The sequence below is a fragment of the Ranitomeya variabilis genome, chromosome 2 (genome assembly GCF_051348905.1).
Source record: "Ranitomeya variabilis isolate aRanVar5 chromosome 2, aRanVar5.hap1, whole genome shotgun sequence".
Classification (NCBI taxonomy): domain Eukaryota; kingdom Metazoa; phylum Chordata; class Amphibia; order Anura; family Dendrobatidae; genus Ranitomeya; species Ranitomeya variabilis.
Window position 1 is genome coordinate 1,051,449,321 of NC_135233.1, and position 13,906 is coordinate 1,051,463,226.

The 13,906-nt window shown below is 43.9% G+C and overlaps 1 protein-coding gene across 1 annotated transcript in view; it reads left to right on the forward strand.

The window, feature by feature from the left end:
* Positions 1-13,906, forward strand: part of VSNL1 (visinin like 1) — a 182,168-nt gene that overhangs the window by 161,959 nt on the left and 6,303 nt on the right. Inside the window, exon 3 of the mRNA XM_077291464.1 lies at positions 4,815-5,030. Within this exon, the coding sequence (XP_077147579.1) occupies positions 4,815-5,030 (216 nt within the window). The remainder of the gene's footprint in view (positions 1-4,814; positions 5,031-13,906) is intronic.

The following is a 13,906-nucleotide window of genomic DNA, read 5'->3' on the forward strand; positions in this document are numbered from 1 at the left end:
AGGATTAAGGTGTAGAATTGTATACACAGGATTGGAGTAATGGGCTCCTCAAAAATGTTTATGAAGTTCGGCAAAGGAGTTGCTTCTATCAGAATTCACGTGTAGAGAATAGAAATAACTGTAGTAAGATAGCATATGGTGGACCTTATTGGGTTGCAGTCTTAGTACTGGCATCGAATGTGCCTATAATAAGATTACAGTCCTGGTGCCACAGGGGCTTAATGTGCTCCGTATGAGGGGTCCCTGCTGTGGAAATAAGGCGAGGGCACAGTCCACCTTTCCAGAATGATGTTTTGACAGGGCGCATGCAGCCCGCAGGCCATATGTTGTGTAGGTCTGCTCTACTCTCTTTTTCATTTCCTTTGGCCAGGCTACCAAATTTTCCTCTAATACCTTTTTCACCCAATTAAATTATCTACTGTTACTCCTATCCACCCAACCAGATTTTCCACCGTTGCCTCTAACCTCTCTTCCATTACGAATCATATTCTAATTTCAACCAGTGTCTCAAACAGCTTGTTCATTACCTCTGGTTACCCAACTATATAATATACTATACCTTTGTCACCCAAATTCTCCAATTTTTTTTACTCCTGGACACCCAATGATATACTCCATCACCTTTGCACTCCCAACCATTTCCTTTGTCCAACTAAGTACAGTATATTTCATTTTTGTCCATAGTGAGGAGTTTTATCGCTGGGGACTTATTTTATAGTATTGTGAACCATCAGTCGTTGGTGATACAGTTATATGAAAGTTTGGGCACCCCTATTAATCTTAAGCTTAATGTTTTATAAAAATTGTTGTTTTTTTTTGCAACAGCTATTTCCGTTTCATATATCTAATAACTGTTGGACACAGTAATGTTTCTACCTTGAAATGAGGTTTATTGTACTAACAGAAAATCTGCAATCTGCATTCAAACAAAATTTGACAGGTGCATAAGTATGGGCACCTCACCAGAAAAGTGACATTAATATTTAGTAGATCCTCCTTTTGCAAAAATAACAGCCTCTAGTCGCTTCCTGTAGCTTTTAATGAGTTCCTGGATCCTGGATGAAGGTATTTTTGACCATTCCTCTTTACAAAACAATTCCAGTTAAGTTTGATGGTCGCCGAGCATGGACAGCCCTCTTCAAATTATCCCACAGATGTTCAATGATATTCAGGTCTGGGGACTGGGATGGCCATTCCAGAACAGTGTATTTGTTCCTCTGCATGAATGCCTAAGTAGATTTGGAGCGGTGTTTTGGATCATTGTCTTGCTGAAAGATCCATCCCCTGCGTAACTTCAACTTTGTCACTGATTCATGAACATTATTGTCAAGAATCCGCTGATACTGAGAGGAATCCATGCGTCCCTCAACTGTAACAAGATTCCCGGTGCCGGTATTGGCCACACAGCCCCAAAGCATGATGGAACCTCCACCAAATTTTACTGTGGGTAGCAAATGTTTTTCTTGGAATGCTGTGTTTTTTTTTGGCCGCCATGCATAACGCCTTTTTGTATGACCAAACAACTCAATCTTGGTTTCATACCTCAGCCGACTCTGTTTGTGGCGTGCTTGCAGAAACGGCTTCTTTCGCATCACTCTCCAATACAGCTTCTCCTTGTGCAAAGTGCGTTGTATAGTTGACCGATGCACAGTGACACCATCTGCAGCAAGTTGATGCTGCAGCTCTCTGGAGGTGGTCTGAGGATTCTCCTTGACTGATCTCACCATTCTTCTTTGCCTTTCTGATGTTTTTCTTGGCCTGCCACTTCTGGCCTTAACAAGAACTGTACCTGTGTTCTTCCATTTCCTTACTATGTTCCTCACAGTGGAAATTGAAAGGTTAAATCTCTGAGACAGCTTTTTGTATCCTTCCCCTGAACAACTATGTTGAATAATCTTTGTTTTCAGATCTTCAGAGCAGATTCAAACAGGAGAACAACTTGCAAGTGGCCACTTTAAGTAGCTTTTCTCATGATTGCATACACCTGGCGATGAAGTTCAAAGCTCAATGAGGTTACAAAACCAAAAAAAGTGCTTTAGTAAGTCAGTAAAAAGTAGGTAGGAGTATTTAAAACAAGAAAATGATAAGGGTGCCCATACTTATGCACCTGTCAAATTTTGTTTGAATGCAGATTGCACATTTTCTGTTAGTACAATAAACCTCATTTCAAGGCAGAAACATTACTGTGTCCAACAGTTATTAGATATATGAAACTGAAATAGCTGTTGCAAAAAAAACAATTTTTATAAAACATTAAGCTTAAGGTTAATAGGGGTGCCCAAACTTTTTCATATAACTGTATCTATCCGTGATGTGTGTCTTTCACCGATCACGGGAGGAAAAACTGCTTGCAGACATATTTTCTCGGCTTCATTTTGTAAAGTTTGTCATAAAGCAGCAGCTAGAAGACCAGAATTATTAAATCCATGTAGACTTTTCTACGAAAACCCTAAAGCCCTTTATCTAATGTTGCCACTATTAGGAGCTGAATTTTATTTTTTTAGTCTAAAAATGAAATGTAGGTACTTCTGACTAAATGTGGATTGGACGTTCTACTGTATATTAGATATAGTTGGGAAGATGGCAAGATCATGACTACATTATGTGGATTTAGCTACTTCCCCTGGAAAGTCATTACATACTTCACTTGAAGTTTGGTGGCAAAAGAGCAAAGAAAAAAAAGGAAAATTTCTGTCACACTTACTTTTATAAAATTGTGCAATTTGTGCCAAAAACTGGTGGAAAACGACTAATAAATGTATAATAATGAGGACCAAAGAAATGTAGAACGATTGACAAAGTCGTGAAAAGCATTACAGAATTGATTAATCTTCCCACATAAAAAGCAAACTCTCTGAGCTGAAGATCGGCGCATGCGCAATGTCAATTTTTGTACACTGTTTTGGGCAAAGTAATCCATTTCAGTCTGTTCTTCCTCCAGTCTAGATGACCCGGCATGAGCTTGAGATTGAATGTGCACAATGCAAAATGGATTACTTCTCCCAACGAAGAGCCAACACTGCGCATGCGCCGGTTTCCAGCTAAGATGTCAGTTATCCATTGTGATGAATTTTAGTCTGTTCTCCCTCCAGTCTAGATGGCCTCTAATGAGCTTTGAGGTTGGCTCTGCCCAGAGCAAAATTGATTACTTTTCCCACACAAGAGCCAACACTATGCGCATGCGCCAGTTTTCAACTCTTCTACAGAAAACACTAATTTTTGGGCAGTCTTTAGGTAATGTTGCAGGTGCCTACATGTCAGTCACAGGGCCAGTAGTGGGCTTAGCAAAGACACTGACCAGGACACTGAGACGCTCTGGATTCACTCAGTGGATCCCTTCGCTTTCATCTGCCTATGGCACTTGAGTAAATTATGGAGGGCTACAATTAACTAATGGATATAGATCTAGTAAACATTTTCTGGTTGCAAATGGTGATGGTAGCTCATTGTAGGGGAAAATGACAACATACACGCCAGTAAACCTCACAATCCGCTGATCAGCACTAAGTGGAGAAGGGGGACTAGGATAATGACCTGGAGCCAAAAAATGGACAATTTACATTACAAAATGCTGTCCCTGTTGGGCCGCAATTACATGTGGATATTAGATATCGATCGCACAGAAACACACTTGATTTTGATGCCTAACTTTCATTGACTTCAACTCCAGAGCTCGGGGTTAGAGCTAAATGTGGCTCCATGATTTATGAGCGGCCTATATAGAATATGGCGCAGTGATGACGTCCCGGATGCTTCATTTCACCTGCTGTTCTACTTTATTCCACTGATCTGCTCAGTTTTTCCTGACGTTACATGTTCTCGGCATTTCTTCTGTACATTTTCTTGTCCCTGAGTCAGGAAATGGCAGACATCCAGTGCAGGATCCATAGGGACCCAGAATAACCTGCGGCTATATAGTCTCTTCATGCTGTATATCATGTCCTATACGTCAGGGCTGCCCTACAATATGGAGACGTGCAGGGAAATACGGTGTAAGAAGCAGGTCCCATCAAGACCAGGAATACTTTCCTAAAATGGAAAAACTGGTCAGTGTGATGTATTGTAAATAAATCTGACATATTGGTGAAGAAAAATGATATGGATACCTTCAGGGAAATTTTCTTTTGCATAAATGCATGGATTTAGGGCTGAAAATTATTTTTGCGATTGGGTTTTATTACATTTGCAGTTTGGCTTCTTTTTTTTTTACAGGCTCTTTGTTTCTCTGCACATTGCTGGGTGCAGAATGAGTTAACTAAGAATCCTTCAGTGAGCTCTTTCTTTTGAAATTCTTTTTTTATTCAGTTCTTTCTAGAGGTTTTCTCAGCTTATTTAGGTACGATCACATCAAAGATCAGTTCAGCTTTGGCCTGTGATCATAAATCAGTACAGAGGAGTTCAGAAAAAAAAGAAAGATAAGAGTTACAAACTCCCTATCAGAAACAACTCACTTTTTTTAGTTAATTCATTCTTCAGCCAAAATCTACATGGAAATGTATGCTATATAAAAACAAAAGCCCCTATGACGATGTTTAGGGATACAATTTTTTTCACTTTATCTGTATTGAGACAGGTATTTTTTTCTTCTGACACATTGTTCCAAATCCTCTGCTTAGCAATAAGGGAACGTACTGCATCCAGTGTATACATGTGCTGTATGCAGTAAGCTCCGGAGCTCCCCCTAGTGGTGGCCAGCATTGTATCTTGTAACTTTACGGGTGAATCGGTGCAGCAGGAAAACCTTGTGTGACTGGCGCCTTACATTATGTCTTATACTTATGTTTCATAGATTTTTTTTTCTGTCTTCTTCCCAGTTTTTCCCATACGGAGACGCATCAAAGTTTGCCCAGCACGCATTCAGAACCTTTGATAAAAACGGAGATGGGACCATCGACTTCAGAGAGTTCATCTGCGCACTGTCCATCACTTCAAGGGGAAGCTTCGAACAGAAACTAAATTGGGCTTTCAATATGTATGACCTGGACGGAGATGGTAAAATCACCAGGGTGGAGATGCTGGAGATCATAGAGGTGAGTGATTGTCTGCCGAGCTTCGTTAGGACGCACGTCACCACCCTACGCAGCAGCAGCAAACGACGGGCAGCGTAGATGAAAGCTTTTATGGAGGGCAATTAACACGGCACAAAGCTGGATGGATGTGTCAGAGGGGCATTGTCTCCGGCTACATGGCAGAACGTGATAACACCGCCCGGCTATGGATGGTTAGGGGTTGTGTTATAATGCCATCCAGCTTCTCTCCCCCACCCTGGCTCTAGTGTGACAGTAACCTCCCCTACCTTTATAGCAGTGACTGTAATTTTACATAGGACTGTCAATAAAAGGGCACTTGTCAGCTCTCCTGACATATCTTTTTTTAGTAAACAATTATTTACCTCTTCATATCACAATTCCCGAGCACCCTTTCTTATAACTTTAGAATGTGCCATTCCCCTGTTAATCCTCCTCAAAATTCATGGAGAAATCTTCCAATCAGTAACCAGTTTGTGGGTGTGTCCCTACACAAAGTGACTCAGTCCAATCAGTAACCAGTTTGTGGGTGTGTCCCTACACAGAGTGACTCAGTCCAATCAGTAACCAGTTTGTGGGTGTGTCCTTACACAGAGTGACTCAGTCCAATCAGTAACCAGTTTGTGGGTGTGTCCCTACACAAAGTGACTCAGTCCAATCAGTAACCAGTTTGTGGGTGTGTCCCTACACAGAGTGACTCAGTCCAATCAGTAACCAGTTTGTGGGTGCGTCCTTACACAGAGTGACTCAGTCCAATCAGTAACCAGTTTGGGGGTGCGTCCCTACACAGAGTGACTCAGTCCAATCAGTAACCAGTTTGTGGGTGTGTCCTTACACAGAGTGACTCAGTCCAATCAGTAACCAGTTTGTGGGTGTGTCCCTACAAGGAGTGACTCAGTCCAATCAGTAACCAGTTTGTGGGTGTGTCCCTACACAGAGTGACTCGGTCCAGTCAGTAACCAGTTTGTGGGTGTGTCCCTACACAGAGTGACTCAGTCCAGTCAGTAACCAGTTTGTGGGTGTGTCCCTACACAGAGTTACTCAGTCCAATCAGTAACCAGTTTGTGGGTGCGTCCCTACACAGAGTGACTCAGTCCAATCAGTAACCAGTTTGTGGGTGTGTCCCTACACAGAGTTACTCAGTCCAATCAGTAACCAGTTTGTGGGTGCATCCCTACACAGAGTGACTCAGTCCAATCAGTAACCAGTTTGTGGGTGCGTCCCTACACAGAGTGACTCAGTCCAATCAGTAACCAGTTTGTGGGTGTGTCCTTACACAGAGTGACTCAGTCCAATCAGTAACCAGTTTGTGGGTGTGTCCCTACACAGTCACTGTCCAATCAGTAACCAGTTTGAGGGCATGTCCCTACACAGAATGACTCGGTCCAATCAGTAACCAGTTTGTGGGTGTGTTCCTACACAGAGTGACTGTCCAATCAGTGACCAGTTTGTGGGTGTGTACCTACAAAGAGTGACTCAGTCCAATCAGTAACCAGTTTGTGGGTGTGTCCCTACACAGAAAGACTCAGTCCAATCAGTAACCAGTTTGTGGGTGTGTCCTTACACAGAGTGACCCAGTCCAGTCAGTAACCAGTTTGTGGGTGTGTCCCTACACAGAGTGACTCAGTCCAATCAGTAACCAGTTTGTGGGTGTGTCCTTACACAGAGTGACTCAGTCCAATCAGTAACCAGTTTGTGGGTGTGTCCCTACACAGAGTGACTGTCCAATCAGTGACCAGTTTGTGGGTGTGTACCTACAAAGAGTGACTCAGTCCAATCAGTAACCAGTTTGTGGGTGTGTCCCTACACAGAGAGACTCAGTCCAATCAGTAACCAGTTTGTGGGTGTGTCCTTACACAGAGTGACCCAGTCCAGTCAGTAACCAGTTTGTGGGTGTGTCCTTACACAGAGTGACCCAGTCCAATCAGTAACCAGTTTGTGGGTGTGTCCCTACACAGAGTGACTGTCCAATCAGTGACCAGTTTGTGGGTGTGTCCTTACACAGAGTGACCCAGTCCAATCAGTAACCAGTTTGTGGGTGTGTCCCTACACAGAGTGACTGTCCAATCAGTAACCAGTTTGTGGGTGTGTCCCTACACAGAGAGACTCAGTCCAATCAGTAACCAGTTTGTGGGTGTGTCCTTACACAGAGTGACCCAGTCCAGTCAGTAACCAGTTTGTGGGTGTGTCCCTACAAAGAGTGACTCAGTCCAATCAGTAACCAGTTTGTGGGTGTGTCCCTACATAGAGTAACGCTGTCCAATCAGTAACAAGTTAGTGGGTGTGTCCGTACAAAGAGTGACTTTGAAGAGGAGAAATGTTAACATCCAGATTTCAATATAATCAGAATTTTCTGGGAGTAATAACAGAATTGGCACAACGTAGAGTTATCAGAAAAATGATCCAAATTTAGTTATTTTTAATGGAGAATACAAGTCTTTACTAAAACGGAGTTGACACGTCCCCTTTAAGCAGCTGCCCTATGTAAAATTAGGAGCAAACAGCTCTTCTTTAATCTGCTCTTCCAAAGAACCACACGACAAACCCAGCTCTGCTATATCAGTAGCTTATTCCAGCCATTAGTGTGTGTTAGTTTGCAATTGTCAGTGCTGTAATCAAAGGCCGGGGGGGGGGGGGGGGGGGGGGCGAGCGAAACGAGATAAGAGCTTAGCTTTATACAGAAGTAGCTCGTTGTCATAATATTGTGTTCATACATTCCTAACCTCATGAATAATGGACGCGCAGCAGAAAGGGACACGCACGGAGCACAGCAGCTGAAGGGTACGATGCATCTGGTACACCCACACTTTCACATCGGCATATGATGATATGGGAGACTGTGAGGCATCACAGGGGCGGGCGTCATAGGGCGAGAGGGGTATCAGGTCAAAACCCCATTACATTCTTAAGCTGTACAGACAGAGCTGTCATTGAAAAGAATGCAATGTGTACAAGAGATGAAGGGAGATGCACCAAATTCATTAGGAGGCGTGTGCTTCATAAAGGGGTTGTCCAGGCTTGGGGTTCAAGTCTGTAGTCACTTTGTGTGACTGCAGACTTGTGAATCCTCTAAGCGTGCGGTGTACATGCTGTCCGGATTCTCCAGGAGTGGACGGAGAATGATTTGCATCAGGTGTGGATTAAGGGTAGCCAGGGCCCCGGGCTGTTCAGACACTGTGGCCCCCCCCCCCCCCCCCGGTCATGTGACGAGGTCATGTGATGGGGTCATGTGACAAAGATTTTGTAAGCCGCCACCATAACACGGTAGACACTTTTGGCCGGGCCCCACTCTACTGTAACCTATTAAATATTTGTTAAAATATGCAATACAATTTAGGCATATTTTGATTTATTTTTAAATTTTTAAAATGACCAGTAATATCACATACCAGGAACAAATACCACCGCACCATGACCAGACCACATATTACCACCACAGTGATCGAATAATATCACAGACAAGGAACAAATACCACCGCACCATGTCAAGACCACATATTACCACCACATGATGACCAAATTGCACATACAAGGGACAAATAAAGCAACACCATTTCCATTTCAGTGATAAAAGCAAAAAAACACAATACTATCACCATAAGTGCCAGTATTCACAGGAGATCTGTACTTAGTATGCAGTGTCTGTGTAGAGGTAATACAGAGATCACTGGTGGTATTATACACAGGAGCTCAGTATAAAGTATACAGTGTATAGTGTCAGTGTATAGGTAACACTGACTCACCAGTGACGTCTCTAGGTGAAGTCCTTCTTCTTTCATCCAGCACAGACCGCCATCATTTCTTCCAGCCAGGACTCGTCTCTGCAGGAAATAACACAGTTATCTCGAGCTCCGCTTGCAGAACACATTACTTAATTTTTCCCAACTTCTACATTACACCACATGAAGATAAGAAGGCGACATAGTGTCACTCTGCACAGTAACAGGACCGCCCCCCATTTAAAACAATATACTCAAAAAATAAACACATCACTGCAGTAATAATATCCCTTAATTAGCCCCTATGGTAATAATAATATCCCCCATCCTGGCCCCGTGTGTCTCATTCCTGGCTCCAGCCATATGTTCTTGCATCCTGCCCTCATGAGTATCCATTCTACCCCATATGATCTCCCCATCCTGCCCCATCAGTCTCCATCGTATCCATCCTGCCCCATGATCCTATCCTGCCCCATGTCTTTCATTCTGCCCCGTGTCTCCAATCATGCCCCGTATCTTCATTCTGCCCATGCCTCCAGTCCTACCCCCAGTGTGTCCAGCATATTGCCCCTAGTGTGTCCAGCAATCTGCCCCAGTGTGTCCAGCAATCTGCCCCAGTGTCTCCAATATTGCCCCCAATCTGTCCAGCAAAATGCCCGTGTGTCCAGCATTCTGCCCCAGTGTCTCCAATATTGCCCCCAGTGTGTCCAGCAATCTGCCCCAGTGTGTCCAGCATTCTGCCCCAGTGTCTTCAATATTGCCCCCAGTCTGTCCAGCAATCTGCCCCAGTGTCTCCTTTCCAACATTGCCCCCAGTGTGTCCAGCATATTGCCCCCAGTGTGTCCAGCATATTGCCCCCAGTGTGTCCAGCATTTCTGCCCCCAGTGTGTCCAGCATCCTGCCCCCAGTGTGTCCAGCATCCTGCCCCCAGTGTGTCCAGCATCCTGCCCCCAGTGTGTCCAGCAATCTGCCCCCAGTGTGTCCAGCAATCTGCCCTAGTGTGTCCAGCATTCTGCCCCAGTGTCTCCAGCAATCTGGCCGTTCGCAAAGAAAAAAAAAAAACGAGTTTCTCCTCACCTGACCTGTGCGCTCCAGCGGCGAGTTCCCTCCAGCAGCTCGCACTCGCCGGCAACTGACAATGACGTCAGACGCCGGTGACGTGTGCTGCGCCTGCGGCCGACTTCAGCTGCCAGCCTCCAATTGGCTGGTGGCTGTTGTTAACTGTTGACGTGCGGGCGCGTGCCCGCACGTCAATAGGAAACCGCCGCAGCGCCGATAGGGGCCTGGTGAGCAGATGAGACGGGGCCCGATGCGGGCCCCCTCTCTGCCCACCGGGCCCATACGCCAGTCAGGGCAGTAATGCCCTGACTGGTGGCGGGCAATCTGAGCGGTAGCCGAGGGCCCCCCCACACCGCTGGGCCCTGGGCTACCGCCCATATTGACCCTATTATAATCCGCCCCTGATTTGCATACACGCAGTCATGTGCCAACTAGACTTTGTGGCCTTTCTCAATACAAGTGAGCGGAGTGAGTCCGAACATGTCTAGTTGGAATGTGGCCACAAGTATGTGTCACATGACCGCCCGCATCCAGCGTCATCACAGGACTCTGTGTGCTGTGAGAATTCGCAAGTCTGCAGTCACATACAGTGACTTCAGCCTTGAGCCCCAAGTCTGTACAACCCCTTTAATGAATGCAGCATATATTTCAGCTGCCGAACACCACTGCCAGAAATGTTACTCCAGTCACAGGCTGGAGTGCTCTGCTGTTGGAATTCACAGAAGGTTTATGCCATAAATTATGATAATTTTGTGAACTTTGCTCGGCTACACCCCTCCTGGCTAAGCTCCAACCATTTGCCAAAAAGTTGCCGGCACTTTCTTAAAAATTAAAAAAAAATGAAGAATTTTTACACATCTACAAGTTGACCAAAAATTTGTTCTGGTTTTTTAATCTTTTTTTTTTTTTCTGCCTTTTACATTATGTTTGGAGTGGATTCCCTGAGGAAAGTTTTTCAATGAATTGACGTCACATTTTTTTTCCAAGGCAAGATTTTCAGATCCAAATTGTAAAAAAGAAACAATATGAATAGCGCTATAGATTCCCCACTGAAATCAGTAGGACTCATGTTCGAAGAGAATTTGAAGCAGTTTTTGATGTGGATTTTGGAGCTGATCCACTTTGTGTTGTTTTCGTTTGTTTTTTAGACTCCTGGTATTTTTCCCGTACGCGACCTGCTCTACATGTGGCATCTATTTACAGTGCTTTCCCATAGGCTTCTGTGTAGGGAAAAAACACATTTTAAAATACTTTCATAAAAAGGCACAAAAAACAGCACATGTAAAAAATGCTTGAAAATCATTAGGCCGTGTTCCTATGTAGAGGGAATACTGTACGGTTATTTTTGTGCTGAAAATCTGTTGCGTTTAACTGTTCAAGCAAAGTACCGTAGATGTGAAAACTCATGCCCATGTGTTTTTTAAAGATGCCGGTGAATTGTGTAATTTTGGGGGTGCATTTTTTTCTCTTTAGGCTTCTATGGGGAGCCTGGAAAAAAATCATGTAAAAAAAAAAAAAGCATGTAAAAAAGGCAGCTGCATTTTTAAGCGCTGATTCAAACCTTTTCTGTGCTTATAAAAAAAATTGCATTAAAAATATTGCTTCAAACCGGCACCAAAAATGCATCAAATAAAGTGGAAAACAAATAAAAAAAAAATGGCATAATCATTTAAGACAAAAGTTTCTCCGCCTTTCTGACCTTCCATGAAAACTACATCAGAGTGCGGTCTGAATTTTTCATGGACCCATTGAATTGCATTGTCAAATTTTGACCCTCGGATTAAAATCAGACTTGTCTCCGATATTTTACGCTGATCACTTGGTCCAAGGAAAGAATCGGACAAATGCACAGCCCCATAGAATATCATAGGCATGAGTGTTATTAGTGAAAACCATGGATACTGCTGGTACGTGAAAACCGGACTGTGTTTGAGCCCTAAAACTGACAATTGGGGTCTCCCTGATTAAACCCTGACCGATCACACATCGATAACATATCTCGTGCCATTGTCACAATAAGTTTGATAGTAAAACCCCTTTTAACTCATTATTACATTGCCATGTTTCCCCTTTTTTCTACACATCGTTGAGGAAGGTGAAACACAAGTTCTGTGCGCACCATGTGTTTAACATTGGGGGCGCAGTATACAGGACCCCCAGCATTTTAGCACATATTTCTCAAATAACCCACAAAATTAAAATTGGAAACCATACATGTAATTATGTAATTGATTAGACTGTTCACACTTGTGTTACTAGCGCATATGAACCGGGATTAAACTGGACCTACACACAAGTGGCTGAAACCCATTGCAACGGGATCAGTCAACGTTGATATATAAGGAAAACTTGGATCAGACATGTTGGATTTCAGCCTGCCCCGTCCTTTGTTTCTGCTGGACGAGAGCGGCGCCTGGCATTGCCTTATTGATATAAGCATGCATGCTCATCCAGGCTTAGTGTGCATGCGCATAGTGAATTGGGGTGAATGGCAGCTTGAAATAGCGATATAGGAGTATCTGACTCGCCCTGTAATTTCCATCTGATGTCTCCATACAACGTTAAAGCCTAAAACTGAGCAGACTTGTAACCGAGATGATTTATTATTCTGGTGCCGCATCAGTTTATTACATAAGCTGCGTAACTGAAGGTTAGGACAGAGCCTTGAGGAGCTTTTATTTTCTTGCTCTTCTGGGCATTTTCAGTTAATTCATAAACCTACAAATACAGAATTTTTTTTGCCATGAATAAATTATTTTGGACTGACCCAGTTTATTATCCACCAGACTCCTGGTACCGCAGTGCAGTGATTTGTGACATTTACAGTTATGGTTGTGAGTGTGATGCTGAGTCACTTCTCACGGCCAAGCCGTGAGACGGGATAGTCCAGGAGTCCGAGGTCAAAATCCAGGAAGGTATGTCAGATACAGAAGGAAAAGACAAAGGCGTAGTCCGGTAAAGTTTGAAGGTCAGAATGCCAAGATGATTGCGGACCAGAGCAGAAAGGGTTAAACAGAAGGATGGTAAGAACGAGGGCCAAGGTCAGGCAACGAAAGATCTATAAACAGTACGCCAGGCACAGAGAGACAAACCACACAGTAGCTGAATGTATATCTGGTAGAGATCTGGGACTAACAGCCCAGTTATGTAGCCTTACAATTACCTGGGACAATGAACACCTGGAGACAGCCCAGCATCTCCCAGTCTCAGATTGGACAGATGGATGAACTGTCAATCAACACACTAACAGCTCAGCACACCCCTGCACCAGACTGGATGACTGAGCTGTCAATCAAAGTGCTGACAGCTTCAGCATGCCCCTGTATCAGATTGGGTGGCTGAGCCATCAGCAACTGCATCCCAGACACACTGAGGGGTGGAAGTGAGGTCAGGTTTAGGACTCTTCTTTTCAAGACTTGATGTACATGGAATCAGGGCTGCGAATGACCTTCATCTACTGGCCAAAGTGGCTATAAAGAATGGAGAAGATTGACTAAGCTAAATTCGCCCGACTTCTGCTTGAAGATACGTAAAGAAATAAGCAGTATATTAGTGATGAGCGAGTGTACTCGTTGCTCGGGTTTTCCCGAGCACACTCGGGTGGTCTCCGAGTATTTATGACTGCTCGGAGATTAAGTTTTCATCGCCTCAGCAGCATGATTTGCGGCTACTAGACAGCTTGAACACATGTGGGGATTCCCTAGCAACCAGGCAACATGTACTCAGGCTGGCTAATAGCTGTAAATCATTCAACTGCAGCGATGAAAACTAAATCTCCTAACACTAACAAATACTCGGAGACCACCTGAGCATGCTCTGGAAAACCGGAGCAACGAGTTTACTCGCTCTTCACTACAGTATATAAATATATTACAGTATGTGCTTTAAAGCGTTAATCCTGAATATAGATTGGTATTGTTGGAAAGTGCTTGTAAAACAAATATTTTTGCTTTTTTTTTTTAAACTTTGCAGTGGTTCTTGAAATATTAATACTTTTATCTTGTATACTGCTCGTTGCCTTGGAGACCGACCACCTCTGATAAACCGCAAAACGTGCAGTGCCCCTTCAAGACATGTGCCGTACATGTACTGCCCATGTCG